At 34.5% G+C, this 19,255-nt stretch overlaps 2 protein-coding genes across 3 annotated transcripts; both read right to left on the reverse strand.

The window, feature by feature from the left end:
* Positions 1-3,363: 3,363 nt before the first annotated feature.
* Positions 3,364-4,074, reverse strand: LOC122300215 (uncharacterized protein At1g05835). The gene is made up of 2 exons (XM_043110718.1): positions 3,919-4,074; positions 3,364-3,841 (listed from the first exon to the last, which is right to left on the reverse strand). The coding sequence occupies exons 1-2, from the start codon at positions 3,983-3,985 to the stop codon at positions 3,534-3,536; spliced, it is 375 nt and encodes a 124-aa protein (XP_042966652.1). The 5' UTR covers positions 3,986-4,074; the 3' UTR covers positions 3,364-3,533.
* A 2,222-nt stretch (positions 4,075-6,296) lies between these two features.
* On the reverse strand, positions 6,297-12,532 carry LOC122300216 (probable protein phosphatase 2C 33). Of its 2 annotated transcripts, none has more exons than XM_043110719.1 (7): positions 12,429-12,532; positions 12,262-12,319; positions 11,723-12,066; positions 10,183-10,563; positions 9,978-10,095; positions 8,408-8,631; positions 6,297-7,365 (listed from the first exon to the last, which is right to left on the reverse strand). In XM_043110719.1, exons 3-7 carry the CDS (start codon positions 11,921-11,923, stop codon positions 7,162-7,164), a joined length of 1,128 nt encoding a protein of 375 aa, XP_042966653.1. In that variant the 5' UTR covers positions 11,924-12,066; positions 12,262-12,319; positions 12,429-12,532; the 3' UTR covers positions 6,297-7,161. The 2 variants fall into 2 exon arrangements, with proteins under 2 accessions (XP_042966653.1, XP_042966655.1); XM_043110721.1 differs by having other exon boundaries at positions 12,399-12,491.
* Between the last annotated feature and the right edge of the window lie 6,723 nt (positions 12,533-19,255).

A 19,255-nucleotide genomic window follows, 5' to 3' on the forward strand; every position in this document is an offset into this window, starting at 1 on the left:
GTTGGGAACTATTCCACTGCCTGGAATGGGAGTGAAACAATCGTAGGTTTTTTGAAAAGTTGATGTCCTTACGATGGCAAATTTAGAGGGAACCGAGATCGGTTTCTAAATGGGCCTAGCCAGGGACCAGGTCCAACCCTACATCAAGGCTAGCCTCTTCTCAGAAGAACTTAAAAGCCCTTGTCACCACAACTCCAACGGCTAGTTACACAGAAGATGAAGAGAAAAAATAAATAAATAAAAGAGGAACAGATGGTTTCGGCTCAAAAGCATCGAAAGAAAGGGGATGGTCATAAGTGGAAGAAGTGTGCTAGGGTACCGGGGAATCCCATAGCCTTGGCTGACTCCAATTTGTCTCCTGGGAAAAAAAGGGGAGCAGTTGTTAGTAAGGTTAGCCTTATTCCCTTTAAAAAACTCATAAAAACCTGGGCAGATGATAAACTGGTAGACGACGTATGTCCAGAGGTATTGACAATGGCTACGAGTTAGCCCCGCTGGTCCCGATGAAAATATTAAACTGAAATGTCGGGCGCTTAGGAACCCCCAACCAGTTCAAACCCTTCACGTGATGGTGAAGGATAAGTTGCCCGATGTGATCTTCTTGATGGAGACCAAGTTATCTTATGCAAAAAGTCTCAGAGTAGCCAAGCATTTAAAGTTTGATGGATGTATTATAGTTGCGGCTAGAGAAAAGAGTGGTGGACTCATGCTCCTATGGAAATAGGAGGACATATTAGAACTAGTCAATTATTCTTAGCATCATATCAATGTTGAGGTTAAAGATGCACGGTGCAATTTTAAGTTGACTTGCTTCTATGGACACCCAACAACTAATCTAAGGAGTCAGATTTGGGAATTGCTATCATCCTTCAAGCCTAGAAATGAGGGATGGGAAGTTATAGATGACTTTAATGAGGTGTTGTACAAGGATGAAAAGGTGAGAGGGAGGCCCCAAAGTGAGAGACTCATGTGTAAGTTTAGAAAGGTGATGGAGAAAGGAAATCTCAATGATTTGGGTTGGAGGGGAAACAAATTTACCTGGTGAAACCTTCATGAAGATGACACTTTTACTAAAAAAAGACTTGACCGAGTCATAGCAAATAGTGATTGGAGGGCTACGTATTCTGGGTTCTCAGTGGTAACCCTGACTGCAGTATGCTCTGACCATAGCCCAATACTACTGCAAGGTGGTATTGGCAGGCCATCAGTCTGTAGGTCACATATCCCTTTCAAGTATGAAGCAAGCTGGTACAAGGAGGAGAGGTGCAACGGGGTAATCTCAGAAGTTTGGGGAGACATGACTGGAAGGGATAGTTATATGAATAGAATGTTGAGCAAATTGGAATTAGCAAAAAAAGGACTAAAACGGTGGAGCAAAACCTTATAAGGGACAGAACCAACTCTTAAGCTTATTACAAAGGGATGAAAGACTTGGAAACATGGTTGAACAAAAAAGGCTTCAACAAGAGCTGGACTTCCTGTTAGACCAAGAAGATATCTGGTGGAGGCAAAGAGCTAATAAACATTGGTTGATAGGAGATGACAGAAATACCAAGTTCTATCATGTCTATGTGAAGCACAAAAGGAGAAAAAACTCTATCAATAGAGTCATATATATGAATGGGACACAGCTAATCGAGAAACCTGACATAGCAGAGGGCTTCAAGAGATATTTCTCTTTAGTTTTCCAGTCTTCCCTGCCAAAACCAGAATGTGTAGACCAGTGTATTGAAGGGATAGAACCTAGACTGTCAGCTAATTTGCAACAATATTTACACAAGGCTTTTACAGAAAAAGAGGTGGAGGAGGTCCTCATGCAAATGTCCCATTATAAGTCCTCAGGCCCGGATGGATTCAATGCAGGTTTCTACCAAGACCATTGGAAGTCAGTGGGGACAAAAATAACTTAGGCTGTCTTAGAATTTCTTGAAGAGGGGAGGCTACCTAAGGACCTCAACCACACCCATCTGGTACTAATCCCCAAGGTAAATACCCCAAATTTAGTGCATGATTTTAGGCCTATCTCCTTGTGCAATGTAGCTTACAAACTAATCTCCAAAGTTTTGGCTAATAAAATGAAAGGGGTTTTGGATAAGTTGATATCTTGGAACCAAAGTGCCTTCATCTCCAAGAGGCTGATCTCGAATAACATTATGGTGGCTTACGAGCTACTCCATACTATAAAATTAAAACAGAAGGGTAAGGAAGGTATCATGGCTATCAAGTTAAATATGTCAAAAGCATATGATAGAGTAAAGTGGAGTTTCTTTTCTTTTTATGGGATCTTTGTAGGCTTAATAAAAATTTACTCGATCAGTGACAAATTTGAGAGAAGAAAACCCGACAAAAACATCCGGCAGACTCTGCACTACCAAGTTCATATATTGCAATCTCATCCAAATTCCAAAAGCTTTATGCATGCGTGTTGGCCTTGATAGAGCCTAGACCTCCAGGAATTTCACTTGTTTCGAGGAAACAAAAGTGTAAATATTACACTTTAACTTCTGATACATTACTCACGTTGTCAAGAAAGAAAGAACATTTAGAAAGAAAGAACATGTAAGAACATTTAGGCCACGATGAATGATGTCCACTATTTTCCAGTTCCTTTGAATTGGTTTCTTTTTCTTTTTTAAAGGTTGTTTTTTATTTTTATTATAGAATTTATCTCAGATAAATCAATTAATGTAGCGTATTTTATGTAGACTTATATTTAAGTGGTCGATATTAAAAAAAAAAATGCTTAATTCATGTCACATCAATTATTGTATGCGGAGAAATTGAATTTAGGAAGATTTTTCATAGCTATCATACACTACCCTTAGGCATCAGTCCAGCGCATGTTTTGAGGAATAAATTCTACATTATTTATGGATAAAGTCTTAGACATGTTTATAAATAATAATAAACAATCTTCTCTTATTGAATTGGTTTTATAAGATGAGTTAGGTATATGAATTTCTTCATATTATTAAAGCCTGCCAAAGGAGGAATGAGGATCCACACTATTTATTCTATAACAAAGATTAGAAAAAATATTGGTTTGAACGTGAAAAGGGCGTTGAGAAATAAATCTCATATTGCGAGTGGACAAGATCTTAAATATGTTTATAAATAATGAGCAATCATTTTTTATTGAATCGATTTTATAGAATGAGTTAGGCCCATAAATTTTTTCAGCATGTGATGTAACTAGTAAATCTTTTATTTGATCTTAATTGAGAGTTCAAATGAATAACTAATCCCGCCCTTCACTTCTCAGCACAAAAGTTCATTCTCTTGGCATTCGGTGTCCAGAAACAAATTTCTAACTAATCTTGAGAACGTACCGACCTTATGGCCTTATATAAGGAATTTATCAGATAATTTAAAAGGAAATTCATTGTCTTCCTTGGTTACTACATATAGTAGGATATATAATTCACACCAAAACATAAAAACGTAAAAGGTGGTGGAAGAGACAAAAAGCATTTAGAACAGGAAAACCCAAAAATAAAACTAGATTAGATCCCAGGTGGTATGGCAACGGACTGTCACTCGCACTGAAAAGACCAGTTTGTTGGATGCATGACAAACATGTGATGAGAGTAGTTGAATGAAAACGTCTGCAAGGGTGCCAAAGGCAACCCAGCGTTGAGGACACAGTCATCAAAGCCTATCACTTTGAGCAGCCTGGGACTCACCAAACGTTGAGGAAAGCTTCCGCAGTTCAAATGAACATTGATGATTGGGCACATAGGGCACTTGTTCTGCACTTCCACCATGAATTTTGGAGGCTCCCCGAACCCCACCTCTGTCTGATTCACTGTTGGAGAATTTCCTGCACAATTTGCCCCCAGCCCTGCAATTTATTATGTGTAGCAGCTTGTTAGCAGAGAGAGAGAGAGAAAGAGAGAGAAAGAGAGAGAGGAGATAGACCTTGGTTTAAGAGGCAGGAGAATGTGAGGAAAGTGGATAGAAGCTTGAAAGCTGCTCGGCTTTGCATTTTGCAGTTCTGTAGAGAGCCTGGGCAGGGGGGAAGGGGAGTTTTCGTGGCTGCATTGCCTTGTTATATAGACCCCATGTATAGTTGGAACGACCCGATAGGAACATGAGCAATCTCCTCGGGAGTAGTCCAAAAAAGTTACCCTTAATTGCACTGTTCAATCCCTTGAATCTTGCTCCTAACTAAATTTTATTTTAAGCATATAAATATACAATTTATCATGAGCCCACATTAATATGAAAAAAATTTAAAATATGAATATCTTTCTAATCTTAATTTATAATATCAGTGATGTGTTTGATATATCAATAAATAAACTTATAAATATTTTTTCCTTTTATAATAATAAGAAAAAGGAAATGATTTAGTTACAAAATAACTTATAAATTGACGTTACTTGATATGGTAAATTAAATTTTATAGCTATTTTTACTGTAAATTAGATTTAATGTATCATATGAAGATGCAGTAAGTTAGATTATAAAATTACTTTTACTACAAAATAGATTTAATGTATCATATGAATCCACGTCAATTTGTGAATTTATTTTTTTTATAATTTTCTTTATAGCTGTAACACTTCTAACTTTTTGAGCCCACTCATTGAATCTACTTCTTTCTATCAGTTTAAATTTTTAGGACAAGTATTAATTTTATATTGTGCCAGAGACATATGTCTTGATTTCAAATCCTGATTTTATACTCTATTATTTTTAATTATAAAAAATATTAAATGTACTTAAGAAAAACTTCTCAAAAACTTACTTCTTTATCGGTTGATTGGTTGAAAATCATGAAAAAGTGTGATAAGTAAAAGTGAGGGAAAAGAAAGGAGTCACATGGTAGGAAGGAAGTAAAGGGAAAAAGGGTCACATGGCCAAGTCAGGGACAAAAGCGTGACAAGAATTCCTCCAGCAGAGAAGAGAGTTGCAGAGTTTTAAATTGGCATGAATCTCTTTTCTTGTACACACGCCTACTCAATGATATGTTGCGAGAATCAAAGTCCAATCACATGCTCCACTCTGAATCATCCATTCCGGATTGAAGGGGGCTTTTTGTGGGGGAGGAAAAAGGAAATTGCAGTGAGACCTCTGTAACCAGACAAGCCATGTGTAACACTTTTCACAGAGTTCAGCCTCTTTCCCTACCTTACGTACTCTAGCTTTTATGTCTCATTATTGAGAATACACGTGAGTGTCATTGAATAAAACATGAAAAACAAAAACAAAAAATGTTGGTGCAAGAAAGTTCTATATTAATAAAAATAAATAAAATATTAAAGATACAAAGGGATTATATTGAAGTAAACTCATAAACTGATATAATTTCATAATATCTGTTAGATCTACTTTACAATAAAAATAAATTTACAATCTGACGTACCATATAAAACCACGACAGTTTGTAAGTTTATTTTTGTTTAATCCTTTTATAACGAGAGTATTTCTCAAAAATTATTAGATAGTGTATGGACGTATATTCCTCCTATCTTACCATAAAATATAGCATTACTAAAATTATTTACATAAACACTAATTTTTAATGACACGATAATTTGTGAATTCTTAGATCAAACTCACTACCGAGTAGGATTGTAATTCAGGGGAGATAAGGAAATTGAAAGGTACCTTTTACTACTACCCCAAAATACAACCAGCTTTAGCTAACCAGATGGTCGACCCCTCCCAAGTGTGTATACTATATATAGCCCGAACACGACTACCTTGGACTCCTTTTTTAGGAAGACATCCAGAAACAGTGTGGAAACTGGAAACACAACCTCTTTTCCTTCAAATCCCATTCAACCACCAACAAACAAAAAGTAAGGTTTTCAGTTTAATCATCTTTTTATACCTAACTTGTGCTTTAAAAGTCTCATTTACTCGGAAGTGGGACATCATCCTTTTACAATCCACAAACCCAAGGTTCTATTTAAGACGAGTTTCCGGGAGTCGAGTGCGAAACAGTGTGTTAGTTTGTGAGGCTTTTTGTTTTTTTGTAATTTCCCCAATAAGTATGAAGACCATGTACAATTATCTGTTACCCAGTCATTTTTTCGTACTCCTTATCTATTCCATTAATGTGATTGGCTAAAACAATTATTTTGTATTAAAAAAAATGAAACAATCAATCACATTAGTAAAATATACAAAGTATGTAAAAGTAATTAGACATTAAATTTTTATTTTAAAAGAGGATAACACCATAATTTTATTAAAACTCAAATAAATAAATAAATAAATCCAAAAAACCAAGGCTTAAAATCCTAAAAAGTAAAATATCCATACAAAAAACAACTAATAGATGCGGATTTCAATATGAAGCCACCCAAAAATCATACATTGAACACAAAATTTTGCACCATCTGAACAATTCAAAGCTGCAATTAAGCAAACAGTACATAGAAAGACAGCAGAAGACTATTTCAGATGCCTATAAAAAAAGACAAATGAAAATTGTAGTGCTATCGAACAGCAACATCTTACAAAAGGAGAAAAACAGTCCCAAAAAAAAAAAAAAAAAAAAAAACAATACATCCATATCATTTGAGTATGTCCACTGCTGCCTCAAGTCTTGTGCCATAAGAACAACTTATAAAAAGAAAGTTTATCTCCAAACACAAGCACAAAATCATACCAACCTAAGTGATGGATAAGTAATGGAAGAATAACTTCCAAAGCTCCCAGAGAATAGGATCAAAAAGAACTCCTTCCCAATTCCAGAGGGAGAGAGACTGCCAAAATACACCAACAGAAGGTCACATCAAGCTCCCACTTGAAAATGAACCTTAAGAAAACCTTTCAAGATCGCATCACTCCTTTTCCCCAGCTTATTTGTAGATCGAAAAGCCCCATAAAAGATTGGCAAAGAAAATTGAGAATAACTAATATTTCCTTCAAAAAAAAAAAAAAAAAATCCATAGGAAATGGCTTCCATCTCTATTTTTGAGCCCTTTCCTTCAAACTTGCCAATTAAATCAGTATGGCAAGGAAAGCATATTAGCCCTCAAAGGTGGGCCTCCTGGCTGCTGTTGCAACACCTCCTATAATCTCCTTTTTCCCCCCAACCTTGAAGCAAAATTCTCATGGGGTGATCTACAGGTACACTAGTGGGCCGTGTGCATTGGTCCAGGAAAAAAAAAAAAAACCCTTTGGATCGGTCCTATGACATCTATCTCATTGGGTGGAATTAAAAGCAGAGTAATGGTTTGAATTTTGGTCCAGGAATAGGCAAACTACAGCACAGTCATCAACCTTCCCATATGGGAATTTGGACTTCCAAGCTCTAAAAGCTAAATCAACCACTGCTCGAGCTGCAGCAGGCTGTGGGGCTGATGCCACTATGTCAACAACTTCTTTGTTTGAGAGGACATCCCAGATCTGCCAAAAAGGGGGAAAAAAAAAAAAAAAAAAAAAAAAAAAAAAAAAAAAAAAAAGAAAAGTCCAGAGGAGACATTATCTTTCAATGCGAAACAATTAGGCTCAATATCTTTCTTTCATGCATGTATATGCTGAGGCAACTTCAAATTAATCACATTGATTAAGCTCTAATTATACCGTAATAGCGGCAGAGCTACCTTTGGATAGGACAATTGATGGTGACAGCAGTTCTCTCATATGTTTTTCCTAATGGTTATTGATGTGTATAGTAAACAAGAGCGCACAAACCTATGAAGAGAATGGCTATGATCTGACTTCACTACCCGATTAACGTTGAAAGGATGAAGGTAGGATTTAAGAAAAATGAGATCACTTATCTTCCATAGAAGACAAAATGATGTAGGAAAAATTTAGAAAAATCCGTATTAGACGGGGTTTAAAAATTAAATGTTGGGTTTCAAAGGGTATAGGAGAAATCTATTTGCAGGTAGAAGAAATAAGAAAACAAACTTGTTTTGAATACAGATTGATAAAGAATTAAACTTCAACACCAAATAACAAATTTATCCATCTAATTTTGTATATCAGCTGCACACAGGAAAGCTTCAAGTAGACAAACTTGAAAATTTCACCAATGTGACTTTCATTCCATGGCTACATCAGAAACTATGCTCTTGTCCCAGAGCATATTAAAGAAATCAACACGGACCGTAAGGAACTCGTCTAACAATGGGATAAAGACTATAATGTAAGGTGATATAGGACAATAATCTAGCATAAATGTAAGATAAAATAGAACCTGACATCCAAAAAATCTAATAGATTATAATCATAATACATGCATGATTTTTTCTCTTTCAATTGTCATGGGTAAGGAAAACTGTGGGAAAGGGACTTATTTGACAACTCACATTTTCTTCAAGTAAGCAATGCAATTTTCCAAATTGCTAATGAGGTAAACCACAAAATGGCTGATTTATAGATATAATTTTACTTCAGCTAAGCAATTAGAGAGAGAGAGAGAGAGAGTCTGATCTCCTACCCCATCTGTAGCCAGTACCACAAATTCATCTTTCTTGGTGAGGCGACGATAAGAAATATCAGGGACAGAGATCAAGCCAAATTCTTTAAGGCAAACATCTCCAAATGCCCGAGCCATCGCAAGTCCAGGGTAGTTACAGTCAGGCAGCCAAACTCGAGCAACCTCAGGTTCATTTTGAAGGGCAAAGATACGTCCTTTGCATCGCCTAATCCTCTCAGCTTCCCCTGAGGGATTAAAGAAATAAACAATATATCAAAACTAATGTCACCATTAATGTCTTCCAATATTTTTCCTGATAACATATTCAAAGTCAAAGTCATTTATTGATAGAATAAAAACAATCCTCTATGTCAAGAAAGCACTAAGAAGCCAAGAGTAGAATTTCCAAAGTCAATTTAGAGATAGTCTTGTCGTCTAAGCTATTTGCAAACAGATCAACTATAGAGATTGCATTCACATTAATTTTAATAAACAACCAGTCATATATTTATTTTACATGCACATATAGAAGCAAAAGAATATTTCATTAATTTTCGATACCCTGTTTACAATAGGAGAAACATATTTAGCTGGGATATAAATAAGGGGCTATCATTCTAAATACTGGGCAACTTCCACCCTAATTTAGTTGAGGCTTACAGAATATTGAAAGACAGAATGCTTTCTCCTAAAATTTCTCACTTCAAATATATAGAATTTATTTTCTTGGCTGAAAACCATGACATTTTGTTTTATCAGAAAAAAAAAAAAAAAAAAATCATTTTACATCCTTGCTACTCAATTGCTGTCAAATATTGATGTATCCTTGACTTCGAAATTGGAAGTTTCTTGATGAGGTTCAAACAAACGGAGAGTCAGCTTCCTAGAAGGATGTGAACTTGTCCACACTCACATTTTCACTCAACTTGGTGAAGGTTACACTGTCAAATGAAGAGTTTTGGACTTTAGACCCATCCAAAACTTTCTTCTATGCCCAAATGAAAAAAAAATATTTGATAGAATTCAATATTTAAAGTATCCAGAGCCACCATTGGCGGGTCGTTTCCACACACACACACACACACACACACACACACACACACATATAAACTAAAATCTAAATCCAAAAAGGACCCACACATCATAGGAAGTGCTCTCTTATTTTTTGCCAATATACTATTTCAATATTTTCATTTAGAGCATCACATGATAACTGCAACAAGTGTTTAAAACCTGCAGAAGCTGTAAAATCAAGTTAAAATAAAATATCAAAAGAGTGCATCAGAGTGAGCTTTGATCCTGGTTTCTAAAATCTATTATGATCCATTATATGATCATTCCACCAGTTCCCAGGTGGTCTCCAAATAGTATTCTCCCATTAAAACCCCACTTACATTGTTTTGAACAATTTTATCTCAACAATTCCAAAGCTATTATACAAGTAGCTAGTGTATTTTAGGTTGACTCTCATAAATCATGATCTCATAGCACCGTAAAAAATGCAGATATTCTTCATGATTCTCAACGTATTTTTACACTACACATGGAGAGAGAGAGAGAGAGAGAGAGAGAGAGAGAGAGAGAGAGAGACTTGGAAGATCTGGTTTGAGGTCTACAGTCAACTGAACTGCAATGAGAGAACCATCTTCATCTCTAGTACCCAATATGGCTCTGGAATCCCCGACGTTTGCAATAATGAGATCGTGTCTCTATAATCAAAAGATAATAATGGTTATACATACAAAAATATTATCATCACTGTTCAAGAAAAACAAGATTTGATGTGCATCAATTACCTGCTTGACCAAGGTAACTGCTGTTGTCCCGCTGCAATAGCAATCAATTGAAGGATGTAGTTTCAGTTCCTTGTCCATAACCTTAAATGCCTTCAGAAATGGCCCTCTCATTGTCGTAAAGAAATCAGGGCGACTATCCTTATGATTAGAGGTCCTGTCTTCCTCATCAGCTAACATGAGTGCAATGTTTTCAGAGGCCAGACTTTCCAGTGCGCTACTTCTAATATTCTCATGACCATGCTCACGGATACTATTAAGTTGCAACAGAGCACTCAACTTTAAAGGAAGAGAATCCCTCACTTTCTTTGCAACCATATGACCACAAGGACCATGGCCATCAAAAACACCACAAAATATTGTGTCTGTCCTTGAAGCAAAATTCTGTGAAAAATAAAGAAAGAAAGGACATAAAAACTTATTGCAGAGTTAAGAAATTTAATACGTGCTAAAAGAGAACCCTTTAGAAACACAACTTGAATAATCAGCAGGACCAAAACTTAGGGAAGAACAGTACGCCATGAAGCAGAAATGAAGATTATGATTCACTCCCAGCTGTTCAACCCAGTTGTAAAGACAGCATGGCTGGAATTGTGATGGAATGAACTCTATAAACTTTTTGAAGAGCATTTTCTCATAACTAATACAATCAATCAGTTATGACAAATTTGTACTAATCCTTGACATGATCCTTTATTTTACCATAATTTTCAATGTATAACATCCCTTTAGATTATTTTTAGGCGTAAAATCACTGTTCTTCATATAAAATATATATCATTCCTAAACAGACGTTTCCTAATCGAGCATTTCCAAAAGTAGACAATAACTTTACCAATTATTGCTATGCAGAGTTGAGATTTACACTGTTGTCAGATATATTTATGAGAAGAAACAGGAAAAAACTATTTAAACATACCATTCAGGCATAAGCATCAATCACCACTGGAAAAAGAATAACTCCTTTGACAGAGAAGTCTAGATAAAGATAAAATATCTAATCTAACCATATTGCTCTATTCCAATAGGACTTTGTTCCCAAAATACATTAGGACTACCATCCTAGTAAGCTGTCCTGCTCTGATTTAGTTGGAATCATGCCATTCAAACTGAGGGACAAAATGAGGGGACAGACAAAAAGAATAGAGTGGCTTTAGTTGAGATTAAACTAGAAGCAAAATGCATTTAAGAACTACAAAAGTAACACCAATAATAGATTAGAGTGATTGGTGGTATATAACTTATCATTGATAATTCAAAGTATGGCCATGGATAGAGCAACATAAACTCTATTGTGAATCCATTAATGCTGCAATAGGGCTGCACTGATATTTATACTTTCATTTATGGTAGATTTTCCCCATTCTAGAAATCTCCAAATTTATTTATTTATTTATTTTTGATCGGTAGAAATCTCCCAAATTTCTCACAACTACATATATAATCCTTATACATTCAAAGCATATCCGGTTGTTTGAAGTAGAAAGCAGAATGACTTAAGCAAAGAATATCAATAATAAAGCATGAATTCAGGAGGGCTAACCTCCCAGACAATCATGGCATCCTGGTTGATCCCCTTCTTGCCTTTCTTACTAAACAGGGATGCAACTTCGCTGGAGCCATTCAAGAACAATCTCCCCGGAACTCTATGCAGCCACGTCTCCATATTAGAATCGAGGGAGGAGGAGTCCGTCAGAGCATACGGGAGGGCGGCCGCGCCCTCCAACGAGAGACACGAGCCCATCCCAAGGGCTCTGACGATGTTCAGAAAGCATTCCAGCGCGACTAAACAGTCAGAGCCCCCTATTTGTACCACATGCTACGTCGCAAACCGCTGCTCCGGATTCGTTATTACTGCTTTTTTCTCAACGCCAAGTTATCGATAGCCTAGCAAAACAGAGGATTGCAATTGGGAATCTTAAAAATAGAACGAAAACAGCCGAATCCGATTCAAGAGACACAAAAACATTCTTGTGGGCATAAACGATTCTACCGAATCGGATCGACACGCCATTTGATCAAAGAATATATATGCACCGAGGGGAAGAAGATACGACAACAGAGAGCGGGAAATGAGCATACCAGGATGGCGAAATTAATGTTGGGTGAAGGGGCTTCTGCTTCTGCTTCTGCTTCGTTACTGAAAACACAGAGACAGAGAGAAGTCAGAAGAATCCAGAAGACAAGAAGAGATTGGAAGGACCAAAAAAGAAAAAAACCTGAGAGCTACTGCTGGTTAAAGTGGCTACCTTTTGTGTGTTTTTCTCTAACAGGCTTCCTACTCCATTTTCGAAGGTCCAAGTTTCTGGAATATATTAGCTTTGGGGAAGAGTGGTGGACGACAGGACAAGTGGCAACAGCGACTACCTTGCAATTGTCTTCACAAGCGGGAAAAAGAACCGAAAGTTGCTTCCTTTTTTAATAAATTATTAAATAATAATCAAAGCAGAAAGCACACATCCCAATCAAAGCATATGACACGCTGTCTCACGTTATCTTTTAAGTGAAATACTACACATCATTCTATACCACAAATTTTATATATTAAAATATTATCTTTTATTTTTTTTTATTTTTTATTTTATTTTATTCTTATTAAAAGATAACAAGAAAATTTTTCCATCTACTAAACATTGATCGTGGCCTAGATACCTTCATACCTCCTCGTTCTTATCCACTGTCTTCCCTTCTTTTCTTTCTTTGCCAGACAAAACATATTGAGCAGTGCTTCACCATTCGCACCAGTCCGGTCTCGGGAAAATCCCTTTTTTAAATTATTTTTCATACACTTAAATATATATATTTTTTAAATTCATAGCATTACTAAAAAAATATTTTTTAATTATTAAATGAAAAAAATTTATCGAGTTCGAAGTGTCAACGAGAGTAGCATTTTTCAAACATATTATTTATTAAATAAATAATAGTTAAAATAAAGTCACAATATATGCAGTATAAATTATTTTATTTATATAAAAGAAATAATTTGTATAAATTTCTTTTTAAATAAAACAAGTTTTCTATAAATTCTTGTAAAAATGTGGACGAAAAAAGTACAAAAAAAATTGTTATTTATTATCGAGATGATCTAATTTGAATGTTGAGTAGAGTTGAGATGAATTGAATTCTTTATGAATAGAAATGAATTGAGATGGTAGAGTGAGTTTTGTATAATCTGTCTAAAATGAGTTTAGATGGATTTAAATGTTAAAATAAATTTATATATATTTATAAGAAACTGAAAAAAATTATAAGTTTTATATGAAAAAGTACGTTGAGTTAAAAAAAAATTATAATCTCACGTATAAATATATTTAAAGAAATTTTGAATTGAAATAAATTTAATGATTTAAAATTTAGATGTTAAACTTAAAATTAGATTGAAGTCAAAGTTTCTAACGGAACTTTAGTTTTTTTTTATAAAAAACTTGTATGAAAATTTTCTATTAAAAACTTGTACTTAACATTATTTTTCGTATAAAATGAGTAATCGATTTTTAATTTTTATAAAATGATACTTTCATTTTAAAAAACTTGCAATTAAATATTTGCGTAAATCTGTTGTTAGGAAACTAATAAAGAAAGACGTAACTAACAAGTGGCATCAGATGACATATAATGTACACGTGACATAATAACATAGTTAAAGATTGGTACGTACCACATGACAGTCTCACGTTAACGTTATAACGGGAAATTGATGTGATACAGGTTTTTTTACTTCCCGTTTCAAACTTTAAACTGAATTAAAATAATTTTAAATTGTATCTAATATTTAAATATTTTATTATTAAATTATTAAATTTATCTTAATTCAAAATTTTATTACACGTGGAAATCACAATTATTTTTAACAATATTTTTTTACACATATGACTTACAACTTTCTTAACTTCTTATAAATACATTTAAACTCATTTTAAGATCAAAATATATCTAAACTCATCTTATGTGGGTTTCACAAAATTTAATTCACCATCTCAATTTACTGCTTCTAATAAAGAACTTAGGTTCGGTTTGGCAGTTGGAAATTTTTATTTCAAACTTAAAATTCTCATATTATCATTACAACTTTCTTAAATTTTTTTAACTTTTTCAAATCTCAAAATAATAATAATATTAAAATATAATATTTTAATATTTTATCTTAAAATTCAAAATTCTTATCTTACTACCAAACTGAATCTAATTAATCTCAACTCAACTTATTATCCAAACGGGGCCAAAATTCTACCACGTGGTTTATTAAAAAAATTTTAAAAATTAAAAACATAACATAAAAGGGTAGAGGAAATTTAGAGTTTCACTTTCCATTTTCAATTTTTTGTACTTTTAAACGCGGTTTTAATTTGAATATATTTTTGCGTTTTTTTAACAAATCACATATAGTGCTACGTGACAGCCATTTGAACGACGGTAGTAATACTCTTTACATGTAACACTCACTATCCTTGCCACTACGAATAACAAAATTTCCAAAATGTCAACAAAATCTACATTTATTAAAGAAAACGTAAAACATGTACATGTATAAGCCAACCCAATGTGAAACTCCAAGAAACAAAACTACAAAATCAGCCTACATCTAAGTTTTATATGTCAAATTGCATAAAAATCAACAAGGGATTTGAAAAAGATAAGGCCTGGAGGGTAAATAAGGATTTAGGAGAAGACTTCCTTTGAGGGACATTGCTCCTTTAAATCAGTATGGATTGAGGCAGTTCCTTATAAGGAAAGAGTGACCAATATGGGAGAGTCTATTACGAAAATGATGGAGGTATCAAGTATGGAAAGTACTGAGGTTGGAGGGGTTGACCCCTCGATCTGTGGGTCGTGGTCAATCGCATACACACTTGCACCTCTCTTCAACATTTGAGTATGGAAAAATGTCCAAGAGCAATTGTATGCTTTCCAGAAGAAGGTTTTCCCACCACCTTAACATCTCTTTCGATCGATGATAGCAGTATCACTTAGGGCTTGTTTGAGTAGGGGTTGCACAAGATTATCTCTCTCAAACGTCTTCAAATTTGCGATGGATCTTCACACCTGGTGTCATTTTCAGAGATTCGAGCCTGTTTGGGATTGCGGTGGGAGGTCTAGAAAGTGCGGTAGAACAATATAAAGTATTTATATGATAAAATTTATCCGTTTAATAATTTTACATTAAAATACTTCTAAACTAAGAAAAAGCAGAAAACTACGTTTCAACAAAAGTACCAAAGTGATGCTTTTTGTCAGAAGCACTTCAGAAAAAGTAATCCTTATTTTATCGTGATACGTACATTACAAAATGACCCTCATCATTTTAGCACAATGACAACTTTGACAATCTATATTTTTTATTATTCCCGTATAATCTACTCAAGACTTTGCCCATCAATATTTTTCATTCTTCTCCTATCACTTATGCATCGTTGAAGAAATTTTCTTTTTCATTGTAATTATTGAAAAATCTATTAGACTATTTTTGTTATTATTTTATTATAATATTTTATTGTTATCAAGTATACGCCATTTTATGTCATTTTTATGTCAAAAAGTGTTTTTTAAATTTGTTTCCAAATAAATTAATATGTTTAAAAGTACTATAGACATACAGATCCTAAACAATAAATAGCTTTTTAATAGTAGAGCTTATTGCATTAAGTTCAAAACTATAAATTTCAAGTTAAAAGTAATATTTTCTACTGCAATCCTAAACATGTACTATGTTGCCTATTTCTCTAATTGAGTTGGCCATCAATATCTTTCCGAATATTCTGGAATACTTGTCTCCCAAGGGCTTTTGAAACCTCACATCACTTGAAGTCCTGCGTAACGTAAATTGTAAAAAAGTCGCGTCCTTACCAAAAAAGGGCCTACCTCCCAGACTCCGAGAACTTGTCATTAGTGATTGTAGAAGGTTAACGTCATTTTCAATGAACTGTCTACCTCTTTCACTCCTGGATCTTGATATCCTCAAATGTCCTCAACTGAAAAATGGTGCAAGAAAGAACGAGGATGAGAGGGGTCTACAATAGCCCACATTCCCTACATTTTCATTTTGTAGTTTTGGCAAGATGTGGTAAATTTGTTATGTATCTCTAACTTAAGACTCGATTCTTAATTAGAGTATCAGTTTCACATTTCAATGTACATTTGAAAATTTCTGTGTGGATGGTGGAATATTACTGACAATTTTGTGTGAAGCGGTTTTTGAAATTCGTATGGATTTTAGAATTTGATCTATCCACATTAATATTAGTCTTATAGGCCAGAAATATGCCTTTATAAGAAAATTAATATGCAACCATGCATGATTAGAAGATTTTAGAGTTATTTTTTTAGCATTAATAATCAAATATTTATTTTCTCAGTCTAAAACTGGGATTCATATATCCTAAAGTTTATGCAGGACTAAAATTAGAGAGATAAACAAATAAAGTGAGTTTTATAACATTTATGCAATTTAAAAATATCACAACTTAGCTATAGTCCTAATCAGTAAACTATACAGAAAAATATCTATAACAAATATTTGCTTTTGCAAATTTTGTTAGTTTTTTTTCTTTTATAGATAATGGCCTTATTTTTAAGAGCGACAAGTAAAAAAAATAAAAAACCGATCGAATAGTATATATAATTTATAAAACAAATTTTTTTAACGTGAAAATTCATCCCTCAAGTAAGATTTATCTTTGAATTCTCACAATACACATTCCTCTCAAGTTTTCTATATAAATATATATTTTATATTATTCATTGCCTTTTCGATCAATCGATTCTTTTGTCAAATTCCTGTTAATAACACTGTTTGCATGTGAATTTTATGGTACTAATGTTTTAATTTTAAAGAGAAATAATATTTACAGTCATGAAGTATTGCAAATGCAGGGTGCTCATTTTGAAAAAGGTGAGTAAATATGATTCATATGAAAAAATTAATTTTTGAGAAACGTCACATACAATCATGAAGTATGCAAGTACCATGCAATCATTTTGAAAAAAGAGTGATCTACTACCAAAATATTTATTTATTTTTTCATGTGGGTCATGTATTTATTCACATTTACGACTGCAAATATCATTACTCTTTATTTTTTAATGGTAGACCATATTTTTTTTTCAAGAGGAGTATGCGGCATTTGCACGACACATTATTGTATCTAACTAGGCTTGTTCCTTGGACCAATTTTTGAGCCAACAGCTGCAGACACTAGCCCAATCAAATAAGCAGGCCAAGTAGAAAAGAAGAGCTTGTGACCAAGGCTCAAATAAAGAAGTATCTGAACTTAATGCAGTGGTTAGTTCCAATAGAGTTCTCAAAAGAGGTGGACATGTGTCTGATAGGGAAGGTGGGGATATAAGCTCTCAAAAGAAACATAAGAGAGGGTCCAAGTTGAGTGAGTCTGATGAATCTCAAGAGTTGGTGGTGGTTGCTTGGCAGTGCCTCCTACAACCATGAATTACTTATCTTGGAATTGCCAAGGGCTTAGGAACCCTCAGACAGTTCATGAAGAAAAAGATCCCAAAGTTGGAGTTCCATATTGAATTAAAGTGTAATAAAAACAAAGTTGACAGAATAAAAAAAGGCTTAGGCCTTGAGCATTGTTTTGTGGTGGAAAGTAGATGCCTTGGGAGAAGGGGAAGGGGGGTGGGGGGAAGGGGTCGGCTAGCTTTTTTGTGGCATGTAGATTTGAATATTAGTCTTGTCTCTTACTCTCACTATCACATTTCTCTAAAGGTTGATGCCAAAGATGAGGGATTGGAATGGATGATGACTGGGTTTTATGACCACCTTGCAACCTGTAGAAGGCATAGTAGTTGGGATTTATTGAGAGCATTGAAGCCACCTGAAGGGATGGCTTGGATGTGTATGGGGGACTTAATTGAAATTCTACACCAGAAGGAGAAATTTTGGGCTGCAATGAGACCATATAGAAAAATGGAGGATTACAGACTTGCAATCAATGATTGTGGTTTGAGTGACTTTGGTTTTAGTTGAGACAGGCTTACCTAGAGCAACAATCATGAAGGACCTCAATTTGCTAAAGAAAAACGTGACAGAGCTCTTGGTAACAAGGCATGGTATGACATCTCCCCTAACACCATTGTACAAACTGGGGCTCGATGCTCTGATCATAGACCATTAATGATCTCCATAAGCAATGGACCACAGTGGGTTGTAAAGGGGGAGAGGCCTTTCAGATATAAAGCAAAGTGGGCAGAAAGGGAGGAATATGTCAAAATGGTGGAGGAAGCTTGGGAGAGACATGGTTTGACATCAAACAAGCTGCATAATACCTTTGATAAGCTAAATTTGTGCAAAGCCAAACTAAAGGCATGAAGTAGAGTAACCTTTGGGTAGTCAAAGAAATTGATAGATACCAAACTACAACAGATTTCTAATCTTCAAAAATCTAACAAGGGGGACTAGAAGATTCAAATCAAGACTCTGCAGAGGGAGGTGGATAAGTTACTAGAAGAGGAAGATATCATATGGAAACAAAGAGTAAAACCGAAATGGTTGAGAGAAGGTGATAGAAACATGAGCTTTTTCCATCAATGTGCAAACCAAAGAAGAAAGACAAATAGTATCAAAAGAGTTCAAAAGGAAAGAGGCCAAGAATTCACAGCAGTAGAGGAAATGGTGGAGAAATTTTAGCAATATTTTCAAGACCTATTTTCCACTTCTAGGCCAGTTGATATTGGTGATTGCCTAAAGAATTTGCATCTACGTGTCACTGAGGATATGAAAAAAAAGGTCATGCAGAAATTCTCATCTCAAGAGGTAGAGGAAGCTATTTTTCAGATAAATCCACTCAACTCTCCAGTGCCTAATGGATTTTCACTTGCATTTTATCAAAAACATTAGAAAATAGTAGGCAAAAAGGTATGTGATGCAGCATTGTATGTTCTAAATTCAAATGGTAAAATTGATGCTCTTGATGAAACATTTATTGTACTGATTCTCAAGACTAAATTCCCTATAAAGTGATTGAATTCAGATCCATCAATCTGTGCAATGTCCTTTATAAAATCATCTCTAAAACCATTGCCAACAGGTTGAAAAAAATCCTTTCAAGCATCATATCTC

This window comes from Carya illinoinensis, chromosome 2 (assembly GCF_018687715.1).
Source record: "Carya illinoinensis cultivar Pawnee chromosome 2, C.illinoinensisPawnee_v1, whole genome shotgun sequence".
Classification (NCBI taxonomy): Eukaryota; Viridiplantae; Streptophyta; class Magnoliopsida; order Fagales; family Juglandaceae; genus Carya; species Carya illinoinensis.

Bases quoted from the DNA above. Each gene is read 5' to 3' on its own strand.
- LOC122300215 (XM_043110718.1), bottom strand. From the start codon at position 3,985: ATGCAAAGCCGAGCAGCTTTCAAGCTTCTATCCACTTTCCTCACATTC. The intron at 3,842-3,918 runs GTCTATCTCCTC...AATAAATTGCAG, and splicing joins CTCCTGCCTCTTAAACCAAG to GGCTGGGGGCAAATTGTGCA.
- LOC122300216 (XM_043110719.1), bottom strand. From the start codon at position 11,923: ATGGGCTCGTGTCTCTCGTTGGAGGGCGCGGCCGCCCTCCCGTATGCT. The intron at 10,564-11,722 runs GTTAGCCCTCCT...TATTTTTCACAG, and splicing joins ATGCCATGATTGTCTGGGAG to AATTTTGCTTCAAGGACAGA. The intron at 7,366-8,407 runs GTAGGAGATCAG...CCTTTTTGGCAG, and splicing joins TGGTACTGGCTACAGATGGG to ATCTGGGATGTCCTCTCAAA.